The sequence below is a fragment of the Schistocerca nitens genome, chromosome 8, assembly GCF_023898315.1.
Source record: "Schistocerca nitens isolate TAMUIC-IGC-003100 chromosome 8, iqSchNite1.1, whole genome shotgun sequence".
Lineage (NCBI taxonomy): Eukaryota > Metazoa > Arthropoda > Insecta > Orthoptera > Acrididae > Schistocerca > Schistocerca nitens.
Genome location: NC_064621.1, coordinates 301,990,137 through 302,014,382, shown reverse-complemented (window position 1 = coordinate 302,014,382; position 24,246 = coordinate 301,990,137). Strand labels below are relative to the sequence as shown.

The 24,246-nt window shown below is 42.3% G+C and overlaps 1 protein-coding gene across 1 annotated transcript in view; it reads left to right on the top strand.

The window, feature by feature from the left end:
- Positions 1-23,744, top strand: part of LOC126199534 (myrosinase 1-like) — a 29,484-nt gene extending 5,740 nt beyond the window's left edge. Inside the window, exons 3-11 of the mRNA XM_049936455.1 lie at positions 7,448-7,582; positions 7,676-7,798; positions 8,721-8,904; positions 12,475-12,569; positions 14,679-14,826; positions 18,885-19,033; positions 20,446-20,580; positions 23,156-23,262; positions 23,618-23,744. Coding sequence (XP_049792412.1) covers positions 7,448-7,582; positions 7,676-7,798; positions 8,721-8,904; positions 12,475-12,569; positions 14,679-14,826; positions 18,885-19,033; positions 20,446-20,580; positions 23,156-23,262; positions 23,618-23,744 — 1,203 coding nt within the window. The remainder of the gene's footprint in view (positions 1-7,447; positions 7,583-7,675; positions 7,799-8,720; positions 8,905-12,474; positions 12,570-14,678; positions 14,827-18,884; positions 19,034-20,445; positions 20,581-23,155; positions 23,263-23,617) is intronic.
- Positions 23,745-24,246: the final 502 nt, after the last annotated feature.

Below are 24,246 nucleotides of genomic sequence, written 5' to 3'. Positions count from 1 at the left end.
GGATTGCAGGTGATAGGGATAGCAGCGGTTGTCATGCAGGATGCAAATAATCGCACTTTGGCTTACATCATGTTGGCTACTTGGCTGGAGCATGTACTAGGTTTCCTCTCAATATCTGCAAAACGTGGTCCTCCAAATCTGGTATACGCACAGTCTGCGCCTCCCTACACGTTCGTCTGTCTGAAACGACCCATTCTCACACAAACGCGCAAAAAAGGGCTTGAAATGTTTGACGTGATTGGTGTCTGCGAGCGTACATGTATAGCCCTGCTGCCTCTCGACTGTTTCCATCTGCTTGGCCGTACACAAAGAGCATCTCGGCTTGTTGCCGACATGAATAGCGAACCATTCTGCTGTTTACAGTACGCTGCGTCAATCACACATCCTGAAACACACAAGGAACACACGTGTCCGTAGTTGGTACGGAACGTTCACCCAATTGTTAGTTGTTCGCTCTACCGACGCTGACGAATGACAGAGTAACTGTCATTCGTCAGCGCCATCTACTCGTACAGTGGCAATGAAGTATTTCCAGACATGTGACCATAGGACCTTTTTTGCTCCATTTCCAGTCAAGAATCCCGACCTGCAGTTTGTTGGTTTCTTTTATGGTCGCCCTGTATAAGCACTAATCAAGGAAATGAAAAGGATATCAAGCCCGTGTCGAGCGTCCAACCAATTTACGTACAGTATTAAGAGTAATGTATGGAAGAGATTTCTATTTCATCTAAAAACAATACAAACTTTCTGGAGACAGTATCCACGACGACAGTTCCTCGATTAATTATAATTTGATGAACGAATCAATATCGTAGCCGCTCGACACTGCAGCAGCCGGCGCCTCGAAAATTCCTGCTGGCGCCGCGAGCGGCGCTTTGAATATCAATGCCAATGAAGAACCTCCAGGCCGCCGACAAATGAAGAACGCCACGATGGTGTTATAAGCGGCAGGCACCTACGTAACAGTCTTCTAGTTGAGATTAGTTCCGTGTCCCTAGTTGGTACCAAACGTGTACCCAATTGTTAATAGTTGGCCCTATCGACAAATATTCAGTATACATAGATGCACGTCCGTGTGGGGCCTCTGTTTTATAACTTGCCACGGCTGTCGCAAGTCTTTAACAATGTTGCAGTTCTTTCGCACAAGTCGAGTAAATTATAGTTATCTAAAGTGCACTTACGTCAACTAATCTTCTGTTTGCCTGTACAGATTCCAACGGCAGAAGATCCTTTGTCCCCTTCCTCCCGTTTATCATTAGCAGCGAGGACGTAACATGTGGCTGCTCGGAACCTAACGGTTGCCGACTCGCATCATAACACCATTCCTTAGCAGTAAATCGGCCATTCTGTAGCATAGCCTTCCGGCCAGTAAACGCAGGGAGGTTAGCAGAAAAGTCGCAGAACTACGAGATTAGTAATTATAGAGCAAGACTTTGCGTCAGTTAAATAGGCTCCAACGGATAGTTCAGCTGGTGGAGCAGGGTCCGCACCAGGGACAAAGAGACAGGTTCCGTGTCAGTCCAGAGCAGTGATTAATCTTCGCGAAGATTCTTTTGATAGCGAAGATCTGTTAAGAGTCCACGTTATACAGGGTCGTCTTAAACATTCCGAAAAACGTCTAAGGGTGTTGCAGGATAGATTGTATTGAGAAATAATTGATCTGGAAAAAAAATCGATAGCTTGCACCGTCTCGGAGTTAATTAGCATTGATGTTAGCCAATCAGGCCGTTGCACAAGCAAAGTAAAGCGGCTCACCGGAGACGGTATCGCCAACGTGTTCTTCGTTTGGTTTCCTAAAACTGAACAAGACAGTATACAAAAATTGGTCATGGGACGGTGGTAAGAGTCGATCCGAGTCAAAGGCTGAGCAATCCCGCGCGCTATTCATTTATGCTACGACAATAACTGACACTAGTTGCGTCTAGTTTCCGTGTGTCCATCATTGTGATTGGAGCCTGAGGGACTACGGACATTCGCTATTGTAAAAAAATGGAACACCTACATCCGCCTTTATGATGTCACTTATTGTACATATACCAATTTCGGCGCTTCAGTGAACCATCTTCAGACCTTAGCTGATGCTGAAGGAGATAACACCATCTGTACACACGATGCATCAGTGACTGACTGCTATAACTGGTTTGTAATGTTGTCTCGTCAACCATCAACTGTCAACTGAGTTACATCACAGTTACAGGTAGTCTGCATAAACCAGTAAACTGTGATGCTGTCTCTAGAACCATCAACTGTCAACTCAATTGACAGAGTTGATGGTTGGAGAGACAATATCACAGTTACAGGTAGTCTCCATAAACCAGTCGTGTAAACTGAGTTGTCAGTTGATAGTTGGAGAGACATCATCACAGTTACAGATAGTCTGCATAAACTAGTAAACTGTGATTTTGTCTCTACAACCACCAACTGTCAACTCAATTGACAATTGGCAGTTGATGGTTGGAGAGACAACATCACAGTTACAGGTAATCTGCGTAAACCAGTTGTGTTGGCCCCTGATACACCGTGTGTACAGATGGTGTTAACCCCTTCAGCATCAGCTAAGGCCTGAAGTAGGTGCACTGAAGCGCCGAAACTGGTAGCTGTACAATAAATGACATCATAAGGGCGGCAATAGGTGTTTAATTTTATTATTAATTGCGTCTGGCTGACCGCTTCAACCTGCGCGCCCAACGGCGTGGTTGGCTAAGTTCAATTCTAATGAACTCCGAAACGGCGCAACATATTGAATTTTCTTCTTAATAATTATTTCCTGCACAACCAACCCGGCAACAACCTTACAAGCTTTTCACACTGTTTCTGGGGACTCTGTATATTACTAAAAAAGTAACCCGGGACACGGGGACAGCAGCTGGTAGTCTACCTTACAGCCTCCAAGACAACAAAATTTTGACTTTCAGTATTTCATAAATCACTGACCGAATATAAACATTTAAAGTGCTCTCATAATCTACTCATTAACAGACACGGCGCGCAATTATCCAGACTTCATTCATCTACTATCTGACAACGAGACCACTTAGTGCAAACGTAACACATATTTTCAAAACTTTACCAAACTTTTTCTCAGACACCCCCCACGAAATGATGAAATGGAAAAAGTTTATCGATTACTATATTTTCACTGTTCATGCAATAAAACCGCCACATCAGGCATAACGCTTTAGTTTATTATTTCTTAACTACTGGCTCTGTTTGTACACAGTATCCACATATACCACTGAATGTACTTGGAAATTACGCCATTGTACGGCACATGCTTCAGGACATATGACATCACAAACACTGAAATACGTGCAAAACTTGCCTTTGCTTAAATAGGAGCTCAAATTTACCTAGACTATACCCATCCAGTGTTTGATAACGAAGGAGCTTTGCGACCTCCAACAAACTTCAAACATAATTTTAATGCTTTCCTACACTTTTGACGCTTACACGCTTAAAGTCAGATATTTAAAAGATTAATTAACTTGTACAGTAATCAGAAGTTTGAACAAGATTCTTTAAAGAATCGAGGTATTTGTGCCGCTTACTAACAGAAAAGCAGACACTTTACTGATATTTTGGAAATATTATGTATTTAATCACTAACTGTTATTCTGCATCGCATGCCATCACTTGGTGACAACTGAATATCACAAATAATAAATTGGGATGTGACAGTTGTCACCTGACATCCAAATAAAGACGAGTAACAGATGCAAAAATGTTGCTTATTTGATATCATTGGTATGTTCTGCTAAGCACTGACGGAGAATCAATTAATTACCTTTTCCTTTAAGGTAATAATTCTTAAAATAACTTGTGGTAGAATAGCTGGAATTGAACGTAGACCTCATTGTGCAGAGATGAACACGTTCAAAAAGTTGGAAGGTGTTTTTGTAAAACGCTCGAAACTATGAACCAGATGGAGAATACGTAACCGTTTAAAGATTCCTAATGCATTTGTAGATATTTATTGCATACTAACGACAACCGCCCATACAATTTCACGGTTAAGCATCAGAGAAGCACCACTAAGTCTGTTAAGCATCACTCGTGTATTTGAGAGTGCAGTAATCTTACTGGGCCGTCTGGGACTTGACTTCCTTAAAATTTTGTCGATTTTATTTCGATAGCGTTTATTTTATTTGTGTACTTACTCTCGCTGCCAATTATTTGGTTCTCAGGCCATCCCTCACTGTCATTCAAGCATCCCTTCTTAACGATGGACACAGTATCTGCAATAGGGCTCCTAGCATCTCAAGAATGGCAATAATGAAGCAAATAACAATAACCATAATGGTGATTATAAAGAATGTATTAACATATCTAATTATGAGTAACATCAAAATGTCGTAAAAACATTTTTAATATCGCTGTACTTACGCCAGCTAACAGCAACTGGTTATTAGCAATAGCCATGGCAACAACTGGTAGAGTCAGTCGCAACTGACTGATGACATCGTCAGAAAAATAGTGACATAGGAAAAGGAAAGATAAAGAAAGAGGAACGGAGACTGAAAAAAACTAGAAATAATGAGGAGTGTGTAGAAAGAAGCAATGATGGGGTGGAACCAATGGTTCTACCGCAGTGGTAACACCGGTTCCCGTCACATCACCGAAGTTAACAGCTGTCGGGCTGGGCTGGCACTTGGATGGGTGACCATCCAGGCTGCCGAGCTCTGTTGGCGAGCTGGGTGTACTCAGCCCTTGTGAGGCAAACTGAGGAGCTACTTGATCGAGAAGTAGCTGCTCCGTTCTCGCAGACTGACATACGGCTGGGAGAGCAATGTTCTGCTCACATGCCCCTCTACATCGGCATCCAGTGACGCCTGTGGGCTGAGGATGCCACGGCTGCCGGTCGGTTGGACTTTCATGGCCTGTTCAGGCGGAGCTGAATCAATAACGTGCGTCACAGAATTGTACATAATATTATATTGGTGGAGAAAAAGGCTGCTTGGATATATCAGAGAGAATCCTCGTTAGCGATAAGAAGATAAAAGAAAGTAAAGCTGCCATCATCCATTTTTTGTTGGGTCATAGTCTTCTGACTGGTCTGATGTGGCCCGCCATGAATTCCTCTCCTGTGCCAACCTCTTTATCTCAGAGTAGCACTTGCAACGTACGTCGTCAGTTATTTGCTGTATGTATTCCAACTCTGTCTTCCTCTACAGTTTTTGCCCTTTACAGCTCCCTCTAGTACCATGGAAGCCATTCAGTGATGTCTTAACAGATCTCCTACCATCCTGTCCCTTCTCCTTACCAGTGTTTTCAAAAATGGGTCAAATGGCTCTAAGCACTATGGGACTTAACATCTGAGATCAACAGTCCCATAGACTTAGAACTACTTAAACCTAACTATCCTGAGGACATCACGCACATCCATGCCCGAGGCAGGACTCGAACCTGCGACCGTAGCAGCAGCGCGGTTCTAGACTGAAGCGCCTAGAACCGCTCGGCCACAGCAGCCGTCTTCAGTGTTTTCCACATAGTTCTTTCCTCTCCGATTCTGCGCAGATCCTCCTCATTCCTTACCTAATCAGTCCACCTAATTTCCAAAATTCGCGTAAAACACCACATCTTAAATGCTTCGATTCTCTTTCGTTTCGGTTTCCCACAGTTCATGTTGCACTACCATTCAATGCTGTGCTCCAGAAGCACATTCTCAGAAATTTCTTCCTCACATTAAGGTCTATGTTTGATACTAGTAGATTTCTCTTGGCCAGGAATGCCCTTTTTGCCAGGGCTTGTCTGCTTTTGATGTCCTCCTTGCTCCGTCCGTCATCAGTTATTTTGCTGCCTAGGTAGCAACATTCCTTAAATTCATCTATTTCGTGATCACCAATCCTGATGCTAAGTTTCTCGCTGTTCTCATTTCTGCTACTTCTCATTACTTTCGTTTTTCTTCGATATACTCTCAGTCCATATTCTGTACTCAATAAATTGTTTATTCCATTTAGCATATCATGTAACTCTTCTTCACTTTCACTCAGAATAGCAATATCAGCAGCGAATCGTATCATTGATATCCTTTCACTTTGAATTTTAATTCCACTCCTGAAATTCCTTTTATTTCCATCAATGCTTCTTCGATGTACAAATTAAATAGTAGGGGCGAAAGACTAATCCCTGTCTTACATCATTTTTAATACGAGCACCTCGTTCTTGGTCGTCCACTCTTATTATTTCCTCTTGGCTCTTGTACGTATTGTATATTAGCGGTACCTCCCTATAGTTTACTCCAATTTTTCTCGGAATTTCGAACATCTTGCACCAATTTACATTATCGAACGCTTTTTAGCGGTCGACAGATCCTACGAACGTGTTTTGATTTTTCTTTAGTCTTGCTTCCATTATCAGCCGCAACGTCAGAATTGCCTCTCTGGTGCCTTTACCTTTTCTAAAGCCAAACTGATCGTCATCTAGCACATTCTCAATTTTTTTCATTCTTCTGTATATTATTCTTGTCATCAACTTTGATGCATGAACTGTTAAGCTTATTGTACGATAATTCCCGCATTTGTCAGCTCTTTCAGTCTTCTAAATTGTGTGGACGATATTTTTCCGAAAGTCAGATGGTATGTTGCCAGACTCATACATTCTCCACACCAATGTGAATAGCTGTGTTGTTGCCATTTCTCCTAATGATTTTAGAAATTCTGGTCGTATGTTACAGTATCTATCCCTTCTGCCTTATTAGGCTTCCAAAGCTCTCTTAAATTTTGATTCTAATACTGGATCCCTTATCTCTTCTAAATCGGCTCCTGTTTCTTCTTCCATCACATCAGACAAATTTTCCCCCTTATAGTGGCCTTCAGCGTACTCTTTCCACCTATCCGCTCTCTCCCCTTCATTTAACAGTGGAATTCCCGTTGCACTCTTAATGTTACCACCCTTGCTTTTAATTTCACAGAAGGTTGTTTTGACTTTCCTGTGTGCTGACCAGATCTTCAGTCAATAATTTCTTTTTCGACTTCACATTTTTCATGGAGCCATTTCTTCTTAGCTTCCCTTCGTTTCCTATTTATTTCATTCCTCAGCGACTTGAATTTTTGTATTCCTGAATTACTCTGAACATTTTTGTTCATCATCATCCATAAGATTCGTTTGAACACCGCAGGGCATCACCAGGCGTCGTCTTATTGAAGGTGATGTGCCGTTGCCTTTCTCTGGCCTTCGGACTGACTTACGTAGCCAGGTAACAATACATAAAAATTGAAATCTTATATTCACTGCAGTGTGGTTTTGAGTTGTATCTAGCTTATTGATCGGCTTGTTCTAGAAATGTAATGAAGATGAGTTGGAGAGTATTATTAAGTTATAATTTTATAGTGGCAAAATCTGATTTCCGGAAAGTATTGCTGCAGCTGAAGTTCGTGGAAGTTGTGTAGGGACAATATCAACGGGAGCTGGTGTTTTAATTGAAGCTGATATTATTTTTGTGCGGCAGGTGGACGCATACCGCTTCTCCGTATCTTGGCCCAGGGTTCTCCCCACTGGAGACGTCAACAACATCAACCCGGAGGGAATCGACTACTACAACAAGCTCATCGACGGTCTCATTGCCAACGGCATCACTCCAGTGGTAAGAGCAACCTCGGTGATCCGGCTTCTGTTCCTTGACATTATATCACTAATCAAATGTGACGTCACACGGTGTTGTATACGTTTGTTGCAGGTGACGATGTTCCACTGGGACCTGCCACAGACACTGCAGGACATCGGGGGCTGGCCCAACCCCAGACTGGCGGACTACTTTGTCGAGTACGCGAGAGTACTGTACGACAACTACGGCGACAGGGTATGTGGGTAGAGTGTACTGAAGTAAAGTAATACTGCACTTTGATATTCCTAGTCAATATTAAGCTGGAGCTAATAACCGGACAGTAGGGCAAAAGTTAATATTATTTAATTTCTGTTCTACTTTTTCTATTGTTTTTTCTTGGGTGGTTACTAGATGGAGACTGTAAGTAAGTTCTCAATCGAGCCTTAGGCGTTTTGGTGGTCTACTAGTTGCACATGGATGCACAGCTAGGGAGAGTAGCATCTCAATTAACATTTACTATACCTGTTTGATATTTTAGAACTTAGGTAGGAATCTCACTGGTTACAATAGGGTGGAATTGTAGATACAGAAGTGAAAGTAAGACTGGTACCCCAGCTAACTGTTGGAGATAAATGAGAAGTGACAGATCGGATCACTGAAATACACCAGTAGTTTGTTGCTAACTGCTCGAGTAGATGTTGTTACTTTCAGTTCAACTCCTGTCCGGCCAACCAATTTGAAGTTATCCATGGTTTCCCTTAACTGACTAAGGCGGAAGCGCGGATGGTTACTTTGAAATCACACGGCCGATTTCCTTCCGCAGTTCGAGCCTGCGCTTCGTCTTGAATCGTACCGTTATTTTAGAGATGTTCAAACCTAATCCTCTTCGTTTTTATTGCGCTGCATGGCAAGTATATCCCACTTATTGCAGAGCCCAAAGGTGCCATACCTTGACAGATGCCCTCCTCCTCCACTTAGTTAAGCCCTCACCAATTCCTACATATGACCTCATCTCAAACTCTGTCCATATTACCGTATCTGTGTTGATGTCACTCAAGTTTCTTTATTTTGACAATATAGGATATTTATCAGTCTAATATACGACTCGAGTAAGTAGATACGTATTGAAGTAAATTATAGAAACAAAGGACATACCAACCACATGTTGTGCGTGCAGGTGAAGTGGTGGCAGACGTTCAACGAGCCGGCCAGTTTCGTGGGCGGCTACTCTGGAGGCTACACGTTCGCCCCGGGCATCAACTCGTCAGGCGTGGGAGACTACATGGCGGCCTACACCGTGCTCATGGCACACGCCGGCGCCTACCGCCTCTACGACGAGAAGTACCGAGAGACCCAGAAAGGTAAACACTCATTGTCCATCATCATGGCAGGTGCTACGGTTGGCGAGGTGTGGAGAAAACGTGAGCCGCATGATACCCAAACTTGACTAAGGGTCGTTGGAGAAACGACAAATTAAGTCGTGAAATCGTCTTAAGGAGTCGTGTTTACTGGAAGTATAAGTACCATTTCACGAAAGCCATGTGCCAGGGGATCTCGAATGTTGAGGCAAATAACTTTTGACTGGTTGAGCACGGCCCATTTATTTTACAATATCCATAGCCCTGAATCTGCTTTTAGCAATCATTTCACAACCACAGTACATTGCTTGTATGTCATTCACTCTACAACTAGATATGTGCAAGCCATGTTTATATAATACATAGCCCTTCAGTATTAGCCTATTCCTACACTGTTCCATTTACATAAGGAACTAGTCAAAAACAACTGCCCCCATATGCTTCCTAACCTTCCTGTCACTATCGCTACGCACTATACTCCAGCATTTTTGCACAGCCCACCTCGATAACCCACGTTACAGAATGTAGCAGAATGTAGTACGGATTAATAAGCTTATCTCCTAGTACCAAACAAGTCTCTTCCTAATATTCTATCAAATTTTGTCTAATTTGTTTTCAATTCCTCCATTTTTCTCACTGAATCACAACAGTGCCTTTATGAAAGAGATATTCTGTGGAACATAATCCGATAACCACTGATCTGGACGGCCAAATAAAAAATAAATAAATAAAAATAAAAAAATAGTTCAAATGGCTCTGAGCACTATGGGACTTAACATCTGAGGTCATCAGTCCCCTAGAACATACAACTACTTAAACCTAACTAACCTAAAGATATCACACACATCTATGTCCGAGGCAGGATTCGAACCTGCGACCGTAGCGGTCGCGCTGTTCCAGACTGCAGCGCCTAGAACCGCTCCGCCACTCCGGCCGGCACTGCCAGATCACTGATTACACTGTCTGACCAATAGTATATGGACACCTTTTAATGCACAGTAATATGGGCTGCGTCCACCCTTCACCTTTATGGCGGCTTGATTCTGCTGATGATACTATCAATGCAGTGTCTCAATGTCTATGGAAGAACGGTAACTCATTCAAGACCGAAACCACATGTGGTAGGGATTTTTGACTCTGGGTTCTCAAGCAACGTCGGTGTCCTAACTCATTCCAAATGTGTTCCAGAGTATTCAGATCAGAACTCTGGGCAGGCCAATCCATTTCAGGAATGTGGCTATCCACAGATTTTAGCCGCAGACATGCAGATTTATGACATGACGGATTGTCATGCTGATACATCGTCTTTGAACTGTCCCTTTACTTTACGCCGTACAAAAAGCTCCAAAATGTGTTCAGATCCTTCCGCATTTAGCATTTTCTTAAACGCAATAACGGGACCACAGTCTAACCCCGAACAACACCCAAAACCATAACGCCACTTCCTTGTACTTCAGTGTTGGCACTACACTTGTTGGCAGGTAACTTTGCCAGGCATTCGCCAAACCCAAACCGTTCTATAGGATTTACACAGTGAACAGTGTGATGCCTCACTCAAAATCACTCATTTCCAGTCATTCGCTGTACATTGGCGCTGTTCCTTTCGCAAACTCAAACTTAGCTTACCATTGACTACCGATATGTGTGATTCATGACGAGTTGCCAGACCACTATACTTCATTTTTTTAACTCCCTATGCACAGTCATTGTGCTAGCTGGACTGATGGTAGTAGTCTGTAGTTCACGAGCGACTCCTTCAGCTGGTTTCATGCGATTTGTTACGACAACCTTGGAATAACAGACGTCCCTGTAGGTCAGAGTATGATCTCTGCCTCGTCTTGGTTTGCTGTGTTTGTTTCTTCACGTATCCACTTCACAGTCACAACCCCGACAGCAAACTTGGGCGGTTTCAGAGCGTTTGAAATGTCCTTGATGGATTTGTTACTCAGGTGACATCCAATGACTAGTCTACGTCTGAAATCAAAGAGCTCCCATGTTCTGCCTATTCTGTTGTTAATGCTTCTCTACCGGAAGCATAGTTCTTTTTTTTTGTGACATTTTGTGTCCAGAGAGTTATCACCTTTGGCGATTTTTTTCTGGAGTGGCAAGGTGTGATAAATAGTTTCACTTTATCGTGTATTCGATTGCAAAGGGACTTGGGCTCTCTGTGGGTCCTTGAGTCCATTGAAGGTGTTGGTTAGGTCGGAAACACAGTATTCCCCGCTTCCTTTTATACTGAAGGGGCCATCTCTCACGACATCTAGCAGTCATTTCGGCATTACATAGGAATGGCTGGACACTTTTGATCAGAAAGTGTATGATCGAGTTTAGACGCCAGCACAGTTGCCAAGAGAGTTAACGTACGTATTGCACTATTCATAAAGAATCAAGCAAATTTGCTAAAAGCATAATTTAAAACCTGTCGTATTAGTTTGAAGTTTGTACGTAGATTGTGCCAGACTCCGAACCTATAAAATAACAGCGCAATTTCTCCCCGTAAACATTGTTCCAGTGCCATTTTATTGTGCCGTTGCGAGTGGTCATACCCCTTTTCATGGAGTTGTTTACACACGCATTCTTATGTCGGAAAAGGGTGGCGTGCCGATTACTTGCGACTAGAGACATTAAGGTTAACGTCTGCAATATGGTAATAGTGCACAAATAATAAATAATGAAGTGGTGAACAGAAAACAAGTATTTGCAATGTGGCCGGTAATTACTTGTTTGTCGATGATTAGAATAATTTTTCCTGAGCATCGGCTACTCAAATAAAATATTATGTTGTCATAACAACAAAAAGAAAGTTAGAAATGGATTTAACCAAGGTAATTGACAGTGCCCTAGTATTATTATCATATTGGCACTTTCTCATTTGACTTCAAATATGCAGGATTTACATGTATTTTCTTACATACTTACCGACTTTCCTTTTACCTGACAGATCATATGAGTGCATTTCAAAAAATTCTGTTCCGAGCGCCAAGCTATTGAACTACTCTTCAATTTAGTAATATACGTACTGAGTCTAGCCCACAACTGAGAATAAAGTTCTGTGACGAAAGGTCGCGTTTTGCTAATAAGCAAGATGCTTCGCAGAACAGTCACATCACAATTAGTTTTAGAGATGGTGCTATCTGTTATTTGGTATGCACTCACAAAATCCACAAATATTTGGTCCGGATAACTTGTTTAACTAAGCACGAATGTTACACAATAGACCCCAACACAGTGTACAATCACTACATTTCACCTATGGTAAATGCCCTCAGTGATGTATCAAGTAAAGACGCTCTCGATCTTTACGCGAAGATTCTGTATAACTTTGAATCGTCTTCGACGTCCTCTGCATTAAATTTGGGAATATGTTATTCATTTGTCTCAGTTAGGTTTGCTACCCTATCTCTGTCTAATGAATACAGACAAATTTCCAAGCCTCGAAACTGTCAGGGATGTTATAATGCTTTCTATTTACATTACTTTGCTTAATTGTTGTCTGTTTATTAGCACCTCATGTATCATTACTCTTAGCGATAGTACAGAATGTATGACTCACATGCGTCTCTCTTGTCACAGGGAAGGTCGGCATCACAATTAACAACATGTGGTACGAACCTGCTACCGACTCTCCGGCAGATATTGAGGCGGCAGAACGCAAGATGCAATTCTATGTAAGTACCAGGAACTCTTACAACTTTTCTTCCCAATAGCATTGCAGTACCGTATTACAAGAAAAATGTGTATTTCTCTCAGAGAGTGGTAGAAGGCTCTGGTTAACACGATTACCATAACATCAAGTAAATATTGGGACATCCAACGTTGATTCGTAGCTAAATCTGAAGAAATGTTACTTAAGCCTGTATTTCATTCATTATGGGACAATGTTTTTAGAAATACTCAAGTCTCTTATTTTTCTAATAGTGATAAGAGAACATTTTTCATCGGGACCGACACGGACGAAATACAACCCACTAAATGATTTTGTCAGTAACGTTTACAGGACTTATACGCACAACTCAATATGCATAAGAACGAAAAATATGTCTTTTGGTTACTTTTGTGAACATTTGTATCTGTTTAACAAAGCTAGGTTCTATAAATGCTAGAATATATGGCGATTTTTGCCTTCATTTAAAAAGTTACATCGAAATTTTTGTAGCATGATTCACTATCTTGGACACAAAACAAAAGATCCGTCGAACTTAATTCAGTTACATATCGGCATTGTCGCTTCTTACACATTCAGACGACATGAACGTTAAGGATTGCGAATTTGTAAAATAACTTATAGCTGTTGCGAGGATCCGAAAATGGAATCTAAAGAAAGAAAATAGTCGGGTTTAACGTCCCATCGATTCATTACAGTCGAAGCCTAAGTCCAGAAAGTATAGGAAATCTAAGGGCCGTTTTCAATGGATCTGACCTAGCATTTACCTTAATCAGTTTAGGTAAATCATGGAAAACCCGTATCTGGATGGAAAACATAATTTGAGTATATAAAGGTAATTTGAACCAACATCCCGTCGAATTCGAGTACAGGGTCTTCACCACATTACCACCACCACAGATTTTCTGAATGTATCTTGCAATTTTAGAAATTGATAAAGACAAGTACATCATATTCTATGCAAATGTTTTCTACAGTGGCTTCAAATCGGAAGTAGGAATGTCTAAACGAACAATGAAGCTCAACTCAGATGTTGTCATAATGTCGTGCATTAAATATGGCGCAAATGTTGCCAAAGATTAAGGTACTCCTCAGGCTATACTAGAAATCAATCTCTTATCACAACATTTATCTCGTATTCACTTGTGTTGCCTTCGCCTACTGACAGCAAAATTGTCGACTTCAAGCCTCGCTTAGGTATCTGCTAAGATGAGTCAGTCAACATGACCATGTACCTCTTTTTATTTCATGTCCTGTTCATACTACATGAAAGTGTCCGCCCCCGGTAGCTAAGGGGTCAGCGCGACAGAATGGCAATCCTAAGGGCCCGGGTTCGATTTCCGGCTCGGTCGGAGATTTTCTCCGTTCAAGGACTGGGTGTTGTGTTGTCCCAATCATCATCATTTCATCCCTATCGACCCGCAAGTCGCCGAAGTGGCGTCAAATCGAAAGACCTGCACCCGGCGAACGGTCTACCCGACGGGAGGCCCTAGTCAAACCGCTACATGAAAGTCACACACAACATAAAAACAGAAAGGGTAGTTCAAATATCAGAGGCCAAACAAAAGTCTGTACCATCCATTTCCCACTCAGAAGCAATTCTGTTGTCAGAATGTATCAGCAGCACCATCACTGAGAATTCCAGCAAAATCTAGTGGTCAAATCTGTGCAGCACAAAAGCTGTTACATGACTCAAATTGGTAAGTAGTGTAGGTGCACAGCTTGTTAGAAAATGCCGAAAACAAGCGACCGTGGACTCAGCTGCAGTCGCCGTAAGTTTCAGCAAGTCACTAATGAGCAAGTCCATGTAGTCAAGCACGACTCACCTGATAACGGATACATTTCCACAATGGGATACGCTACCCCCAAGTGGGTTAATGCCCACACCTGCATGAACGTGTCTTAAGATCCACATCTATAGCGGTATCAGACACTTAACTACTTCCAACATTCTCTCCAAGAATAACACAAATCTGATACATATTGCCATAATCATTTTTTATGTTCCACACCAGTGCACATTTTGCAGGTTGGAGACAGTATGGGCGGAAGAATTATTAGCTTAAGATTCTGTACTTGGCAACTGCCTTTACCTAATGAATTTCTCTTCCAGTCTGGCCTGTACAACCACCCAATTTTCACGACCGAGGGAGACTGGCCTGATGTGGTGAAGCAGAGGATTGCGGCAAACAGTAAGGCTGCGGGCTACGCCAAGTCCCGACTAGTGGAGCTCACGCCAGAGGAGGTGGAATACATCAGGGGTGAGTAAATGACACTACCCACAGCATCTCTCTACTGGCCTAATGGGCTTGAATACCATCCGTTGTAAAGATTATTATTAGGTATTGGCTTCACATGAACGCTGTGCAAAAGCTAAAAGACATACAGAAAAAATAACAACAGGGACGTCCATGAATTGGCCAAATGTGAATCAGTATTGATGGTTCAGCGACAATTAGGAACCAAATATCAAGTACAAGCTACAACGGACAAACGAATCCATGGGTGGTACCACACATTTCGCGACACTATCAGCTTATATGGTCTGAAGAAAATAAGCTGGCTGGGATCGTCAGCTGATGAAGTGGACTGTGAAAGGGAGTCAGGAAGCCGAAGAAATCGACGACACACACGAACAAAGAACTCAATAAACCATCTCAATGTACGCAAATGTCTGCATGTAAAACCAGTACTGGCTATGGTTGTTACATGCAGTGACTGCTTAGGAAAATGAGCTTCGTTCTGAATGTTGCATCGACTCACAGTGGCTATTGCAGGATCATGGGTTTTCACTGAATTTGGTATTCAGTGAAAAAGTCACGGTCCATGTCTCCAGAAAGGTGAATTGTCATAAGGTGTGAGTTTTTGGCACAAACCATCCACAAGATTGTGGAAAACATTTGTGGTTCACAAAAAGTTAACTTCTTTTGTGCCCTGTCCTTTTAAAATTTTGTGGATCGTTTTTCTTTATGAAGAAAACTGTGACAGGTTTCATGTACTTGTACACGCTATAGCAATGGCTAGTGGCATAATTGCTGCAAGACAGGGGAGACTTCGTTTTGCATCAAGATGGTGCTCCAACACACGTTATTTCGACATACGTATTACCTTAATGCCAAATTACCACACTGTTAGATTTACTGTGCGTCCCACCATGACAGTTCTATTCTTCAGTGGCCTGTACGGTCGCCTGACTTAACTCCATTCGATGTCTTCTGATCTGGTTATCTAAGAGATCGTGGGTTGCTGGCTCCACTGCACTTAATTTGGAAGAGTTGCAAGGAGGATTAATTATGGCAGACACTTATTTTGACAATGACGTATTCAGATATGTATAGCAACAGTGTGAGTATTTTAGTGATTTGCACATCTCATTTAGCACTTTTATGTAAGTTAAAAACTTGGAGGGATGCTGGACCCACTGATATTCGTTTATTTTCGGTACCTCTTCCAGCTTTCTCGCAGCCGTCTTCTGAAGCTTCAGAGGTACTTATGAATAATCTTGTAATAAAGCCATGCACAAATAACATCCACACAGCTAGGATCTTGTGCGTCTCCCGTCATAGAGAACCATCACAGTTACACTCGAGGAATACTTAATTCTCTTTATTCCTTGCACTTTTGCTTCAAACAGAAAAGTCATTCAGGATGGAGCAGAACAGTGTTTTAAAGAGACACTCAGAATCGGATGTTCTGTCTCGATATTTCCTCGTGTGTACTTTGAACACATGGTAACCTTTTCTGTATTTTGGTTAGTGCATTCCACTATTTAAACTGGATCCTAGGACCAGACTTCCCACAGATATTAGGGTTATAAATTAGGTGTTGCTATCTGACGAAACCAGCCTAACGTCATGCTATTCTTCACAAAATATCAAACTCCAAACTAGGCCAAAGTGCTGCGAAATGTACAGTTTCTGACCACATGAAGCAACGCAAAGTAGTATTCGTTTGCTACGCTGTTAATGAGTTACGACTAGACCCTCATACAAATTCCAGAAAATGACAACGTGGGGAAATAACTCACTGGACAAAAAAATTACTCACCCCTACATAGGTCATTACTAGCATCATTTAACATCACGTGATTCCCTCCCTGGACTTGATAACTAACGAAGTTTGGTTAAGAAATGAGCCCTCAAGTCTGTGCAAGCCATTCGCTGAGGACCTGATTGCGCAATTCCACCAAATTGCAGGATGCTGATGCCAGTGTCTTTTCCGCTGTTCTAACATGTCCCGCAGATTTTCTCTGAAGTCGCGTGATTTATCAGGATAGTCGAATTGTAATAGGGTGGGCGAGCGTCCAGAAATCCAGTCACATATTCTTCCAGCCCCAAATCCTTGCTGTTCTCTTTATGTGCCTGTATGATCAATGTTCTCTTGCGAGGTGACGGACGCGAAATGTTCACTGCGTCCTATTCCCGTGTCAATGTTCTCTGGCTAACATTTGTGAAAGGACCTTCATTCACTGCCGCTGGCAACTGCAAGCGATTTTGATTCACAGGGCATCAAAAGCCTATGTCGTCCTTCTCGTCTACCTCTTAATCCGCATGCCTCCTAATGCTAGCGGACGATGCTTATGGTGCTACTAACTCAGTTCCACTCCCAGTTCCACTTCCCAGTTCCACTCGCAAATGTCGCGTAGAAAGAATGATTGTCAGTAGGCCTCTGTGTTAGCTCTAGTTTCTCGAATTTTCTCGTCGTGGTCATTTCGTGAGATGTTTGTGGGAGGAAGAAATATGTTATCCGACTCTTTTCGAAAACTGCTCACTTGAAATGTCAATAGTAAACCACTTCATGATGCACAACGCCTCTCTTGTAACGTCTATTACTGGATTTGTTGAGCGTCTTTGTAACGAATCCATGACGAAGCGAGCCACTCTTCGTTGAATCGTCTGCATTTGTTTCTCAGTTCTACCTGGTAAGGGCCTGTATTTGATGTAAAATACTCAGGAATCGGTCGAACAAGCGCCTTCTAAGCCATTTCCTTCGTGGATGAGTTATATTTCCTTAAGATTCTTCCTATGAATTGCAGTTGGCATCTGCATTTCCTTCTTTTTTTGTGAGTGTTCATTCCACTTTAGATGCTCTGAATAGTTACTCGAAAATATTTTACAGTCGACACTGTTTCCATCAATTGTCACGAATAGTGTAGTTGCACAGTAGGGGATTTCTTTTTCTATGTGTTCATAGCACGTTCAGGGTCATCTCTAATGTGATTATTACTGATTTGTCGCCCCCATAGCCTCCCTCTGTTGGTATCTGGTACAGGTCCAACTTAAAGATGCCACAACTTCCTCCAGAAGCCCATCTCCAGAGCAAGCAACTTGTTTCTCTGACTCTTATTTATTACCCACATTTCTGCTCCGTACGCAGTGATGTTTACAACAAATGAACGTTATATCAACTGTTTGGTCCTTTCAAAAGGGCTGAGTTCAGCTGTCATTGGGCCCTCCTACACTGCCAATTTTATTATTTAAGTCTTCTTCGCTTCTTCCGTTTGATGACATCGTAATCCCCAGACTCTTAAGGGACTTACATCCCCTGATCTTACTGGCTCTAGCCTCCAGAATCTCTATGGCATTGCTGCCAGTTTTCAGATATTCCATTTTTCTCATGCTTATTGTCAGGCCCATCTTTCATACTCCTCTTTTAACTTCCGAAGCATGTACTCAGCACCATCCTGGTCACCCACTACGATAACCTCCTCAACAGTAAAGAGAAGTGTAAATAAGATTTCATCCCCCACAGAGACTCTCGTGTCTCCACATATGTTCCTCCAGTGCTTCTTCCACATGGACATTAAATGGCGTCGGTGCTGTAGTGTGCTGTTGGCGTAGACCTTCTGCAACTGAAAAATCTGGCGACACTGAGTTTCCTGTTTTCAAAGCGTTGCCGTTATCCATATTTAATCGTTTAACTGCTCTTATGTAAATAGTTGACATGACACTGTTCGACGTAGTTACCTACGGATTGTTTTGTAGTAGCGTATCATACATTTGAAAATGAATTCACATTAGAAACAGCACAGAAATAAAGCAATAATAATAATTAATAATTAATAATAATAAATAATAATAATTAAAAATATGGGCTATTGTAACCAATTTAATATCAACTAGAGGGGAACACAATATTCTCTGGAACATTTTGCTGTGGCAGTTCACGCTGATGCTACTCAATGTTACGCTTTTCCATCCATATGAAAAAAATCTGTCACTTTTGCGACACGTACTGTGGTCTGTATTTTCGATCTACATTTATAAAATAGCTGTGCCTAGTGTAGAAACTTGTTTGACAGTGGACTGTCTTATTTCAGGCACGTCTGACTTCTACGGACTGAATCACTACACGGCCAACCCAGTATCAGACGGCTCCAGCGGCTACGACCCCTCCATGGAATTTGACGCGGGCGTCGTTATCGGGGAATACACGGACGCACCGCAGGCGGCATCCACCTGGCTCAGGGTTCGTAGTCTCTATGTTCACTGAATCACTCATACTTGTCCGTCTTCTGTACTGCGTATGTGTTCTATGAGACATTTGGTGAAAGTGAATGAGAGCGCTGGAAGGGAGTCGGCTTAGAACAGCGAAGTGCCGTGATCGGATAACACAATTCCCACAAATTTATTCCTCAACTGAGGCCATGTTTGGTAGCGCGACTTCTCTTACGAAGAAACTCTCTTTACATTTGCTGGTCTGCTTACTACATCCTACTTGATTCGTTCATCATGCGGTATTCGTCTTCCAAGGTAGCAAAATTCCTTCGATTTGTCTACTATGTGTCACAAAAAATTTGAAATTGAGTTTAATTCAAGTTTCGTTTCTTTCACCGGTATTTATGCTATAAGATGTATTTTTTCTTGTTTTTTGCAATCCTCGGTGAAACTCGAAATGACACAGTTCCTAAATTGGCTGAAAAACGCGTAAATTCTTCACCAGTTTTTCACATTTACGTTGAACTGTTCACAGTCTGTCCGATAATACCTTTACCGTTTGTCATAAATGAGTGCTAATTCTCTACAACGTTCACTAAACATTTTGGTTCCTGTGCTACAGTCCCGTCATTAATAGATGATCGACTTGTACGGCAAATAATAGCGTGACCTGTATGATCATTTCAAACTGTAATAACTATGAAGTGAACCCTAGCAATACCAAATAATTTTCCATAAGGTGCGATACCAACAGGGAGAGGCGATACTTTATGCCCGCGCCCAAAAAAAGTTTAAAAGAACAAAATTCATAAAATGTTGATGGATTAGATTAACAACATACTTTTAAAGAGATACTGATGTGTACATAAAGTCCTGAACCTGCAGATACTGAAATGACGTTCAATGTGGAAAATGACTACTACTTAAGACTTAAATTCCTGGGATAAGTTTACCTAAGAAATTAAAACATTTGAGGAATCTGGTAGGACAATTCATTAAAAACAAAAATATTTTTCTGTATATAAAGTAGGTGACTAGATTACAATATTTGCAAACAGTAGGCATAAAGCAACCCCGCCCCCTCTTGGTATTGCGAGGGTTAATACTTCTGCAGAGTTGTTTCAATCACTTGAGCAACAGCTTGTGGCTATTACACACTTTGTTCCACGCGGTTAAATGTTAAAGGAATTCCACAATTCTTTGATCTTTTAATGACTGCTGATAAACACTCGCGTTTGTACTACAGAATGTTCTGGGGGAGAGATATTTTTCTGCTGAAAATTCCAGTCTTATAACACAAATCCGTGCCGATTCTCCGAGAACTTCAGTTTTTACTTCTTCAAAGACAATCCGAACTGAAACATCTGTACATGTATTTTTCCGTCGTTGATCTTAATATCAATGAATTTGGTAAACCATCTAATTGCCACGTTATTCTTGCAGAGCACTCCTTGGGCCTTCCGCAAGCTGTTCAACTGGCTCGCGCAGCACTACCCTGGCTACCCAATCTTCGTCATGGAGAACGGCTGGTCTGACACTGGAGAGCTCGAGGACCAGGGCCGAATAGATTACTACGCTGTGAGTATTCTGTCCAGTTCTTTCGATTCGATCAACATTATCACAAACTTTTCTGGTACACCCTCTAAGACAGAAAAGATGCACCACGAAAGAATTTCCAGAATGGGACGGAAACTGATAGATGGGACTCACACCTACAGACAAACAAACAATTTCAGGAAAATTGGAATATTTGTTCATGAGAACAATCTTCACAAATTGAGCAAGACAATAACGCAGTGGTCCACCTCTGGTTCTTTTCTTAGCAGTTTTTTGGTTTGGCATTGACTGACAGAGTTGTAGGATGTTCTCTTGACAGATATTGTGCCTATTCTGGCAAGCTGCCATGTTAGATCCTCAGTATTACGCTCTGGTATGAGGACCGCACCCATAATGCTCCAAAATTTCTCAACTGGGTAGAGATACGGTGACTTGGCTGGCCAAGGTAGGGTTTGACGAGAATCAAGACGAGCAGCATAAACTCTCGCCATGTGTGCGCTGGCATAATCTTGCTGAAACGTCAAGTTAGGATGGCTTTCCAATGAAAGGCATCAAAATGGGGCATAGGTTGTTGTCAAAATACTGTTGTGCTGTAAGGTGCAGCGGATGACAGCCAAAGGGTTCCTCCTATGAAAAGAAATAGAGCACCAGACCACCACTCCTGGTTATCGGCCTGTATGGTGGGGGAGAGTCAGGTTGGTATTCCATCAATTTCCGGGGAGTCTTTGGCCTGGAAACTCACGGAATGCAGTAGAATTGTCTTCAGTGATGACTCTTGCTTCAAACTGAGCCCTGATGACCAGTGAATAAGCTTCTGGAGGCGCCCCGAACAGGAGTGGGATACCAGTCTGACTGTTTACGAAACTGTTACACAGCATTACATTATTCTGTCAGTGATTTCGTCATCCTTATGATTAAGGGAAAGAACTTGCCCCCCTTCTAACAGCCGTGTACCGCAAGTCTCTAGAGGAACGGAAGGTTCCAAATTATTGGAAAAGGGCACAGGTAGTCCCAGTCTTCAAGAAGGGTCGTCGAGCAGATGCGCAAAACTATAGACCTATATGTCTGACGCCGATCTGTTGTAGAATTTTAGAATAAGTTTTTTGCTCGCGTATCATGTCGTTTCTGGAAACCCAGAATCTACTTTGTAGGAATCAACATGGATTCCGGAAACAGCGATCGTGTGAGACCCAACTCGCTTTATTTGTTCATGAGACCCAGAAAATATTAGATACACGCTCCCAGGTAGATGCTATTTTCCTTGACTTCCGGAAGGCGTTCGATACAGTTCCGCACTGTTGCCTGATAAACAAAGTAAGAGCCTACGGAATATCAAATGGTTCAAATGGTTCTGAGCACTATGGGACTCAACTGCTGAGGTCATAAGTCCCCTAGAACTTAGAACTACTTAAACTTAACTAACCTAAGGACAACACAAACATCCATGCCCGAGGCAGGATTCGAACCTGCGACCGTAGCGGTCGCGCGGTTCAAGACTGTAGCGCCAGAACCGCTCGGCCACCAGCGGCCGGCCTACGGAATATCAGACCAGCTGTGTGGCTGGATTGAAGAGTTTTTAGCAAACAGAACACAGCATGTTGTTATCAATGGAGAGACGTCTACAGACGTTAAGGTAACCTCTGGCGTGCCACAGGGGAGTGTTATGGGACCATTGCTTTTCACAATATATATAAATGACCTAGTAGATAGTGTCGGAAGTTCCATGCGGCTTTTCGCGGATGATGCTGAAGCATACAGAGAAGTTGCAGCATTAGAAAATTGTAGCGAAATGCAGGAAGATCTGCAGCGGATAGGCACTTGGTGCAGGGAGTGGCAACTGACCCTTAACATAGATAAATGTAATGTATTGCGAATACATAGAAAGAAGGATCCTTTATTGTATGATTATATGATAGCGGAACAAACACTGGTAGCAGTTACTTCTGTAAAATATCTGGGAGTATGCGTGCAGAACGATTTGAAGTGGAATGATCACATAAAATTAATTGTTGGTAAGGCGGGTACCAGGTTGAGATTCATTGGGAGAGTCCTTAGAAAATGTAGTCCATCAACAAAGGAGGAGGCTTACAAAACACTCGTTCGACCTATACTTGAGTATTGCTCATCAGTGTGGGATCCGTTCCAGATCGGGTTGATGGAGGAGATAGAGAAGATCCAAAGAAGAGCGGCGCGTTTCGTCACAGGGTTATTTGGTAACCGTGATAGCGTTACGTAGATGTTTAGCAAACTCAAGTGGCAGACTCTGCAAGAGAGGCGCTCTGCATCGCGGTGTAGCTTGCTCGCCAGGTTCCGAGAGGGTGCGTTTCTGGATGAGGTATCGAATATATTGCTTCCCCCTACTTATACCTCCCGAGGAGATCACGAATGTAAAATTAGAGAGATTCGAGCGCGCACGGAGGCTTTCAGACAGTCGTTCTTCCCGCGAACCATACGCGACTGGCACAGAAAAGGGAGGTAATGACAGTGGCACGTAGAGTGCCCTCCGCCACACACCGTTGGGTGGCTTGCGGAGTATAAATGTACATGTAGATGTAGGGTCTCTTTCTGAAAATAAAGTTTTTTTTTCTGTTCACAGTCCTACTTGGCTGCTATGCTCAAGGCTATTAATGAAGATGGTGTTGACGTAATCGGCTACACAGCTTGGAGTCTCCTGGATAACTTCGAGTGGGGCACAGGATTCACGTAAGTAAAGCCAGATGATTGCATTCTATTGTCATCAAACATTATGGACAGTTCTTCAGACCACCTGGCCTCTTGGTATCACAATCAGATGGCTCAGTAACATTTGGTATACGCAAGATGTCCATTATGTGTAAGTACGTGTTACATGCATTTTTGTTATTATACCAAAACATTTCTCCCGGCTTCAGCACTTACCTGTAACCTATTGCCACCCATCATCATAAATTAATAGATCATGAGTATTTTTTGTGGAGCACTTAACTTGATAATTAAAAACATACTGTAGTTAGATCCATAAAAATGCCTCCACTTCATATACAGATCGTTCAGATATTGTACTTCTCGGTTGTTTCAGGACCAGATTTGGACTTCACCATGTGGATTTCAACGATCCAGCTCGCACAAGGACACCCAAGGCGTCCAGCAAATTTCTTGGACAAATCTTCAAAACGAAAACCCTTCCTGCTGAGTACCTAAACTAAATTCCAAGAACAATCGAAACAATAAAAATTTGCATAAATAAAGCACTTAATGTTTGTCTCGTGATCTCCATTGCATCCCTATTCCATGCCAGACATACCTGAAGTGAGTCTTCGGTATGTGACTTAAGTGCTGTGATCTCCCTTCATCTGTCTTCAACTGCCTGGAAAACAGTGAAATATGTATGCAGATTTTCCCATTTTAAGATCCCATGTACAAGTTGTCTATCGCTCAGCTGTATTTAAAAATTTAGGGAAAATCTTAAATTTCATCAAAAGGAAATCTTCGCCGTCTGCTTTGTATGCTGCTGGATGACTGAAGCACACTTCTTCTAGGAGGATTTCCGCCACAACCCTTGTCTTTAACTACACAATTTATACATGTACAACATCCAACCATAGTAAAACTTCCTGGCAGATTAAAACTGTGTGTCGGACCGAGACTCGAACTCGGGAACTTTGCCTTTCGCGGGCAAGAGAAGCTGTGAAGACGGGGTGTGTGTCG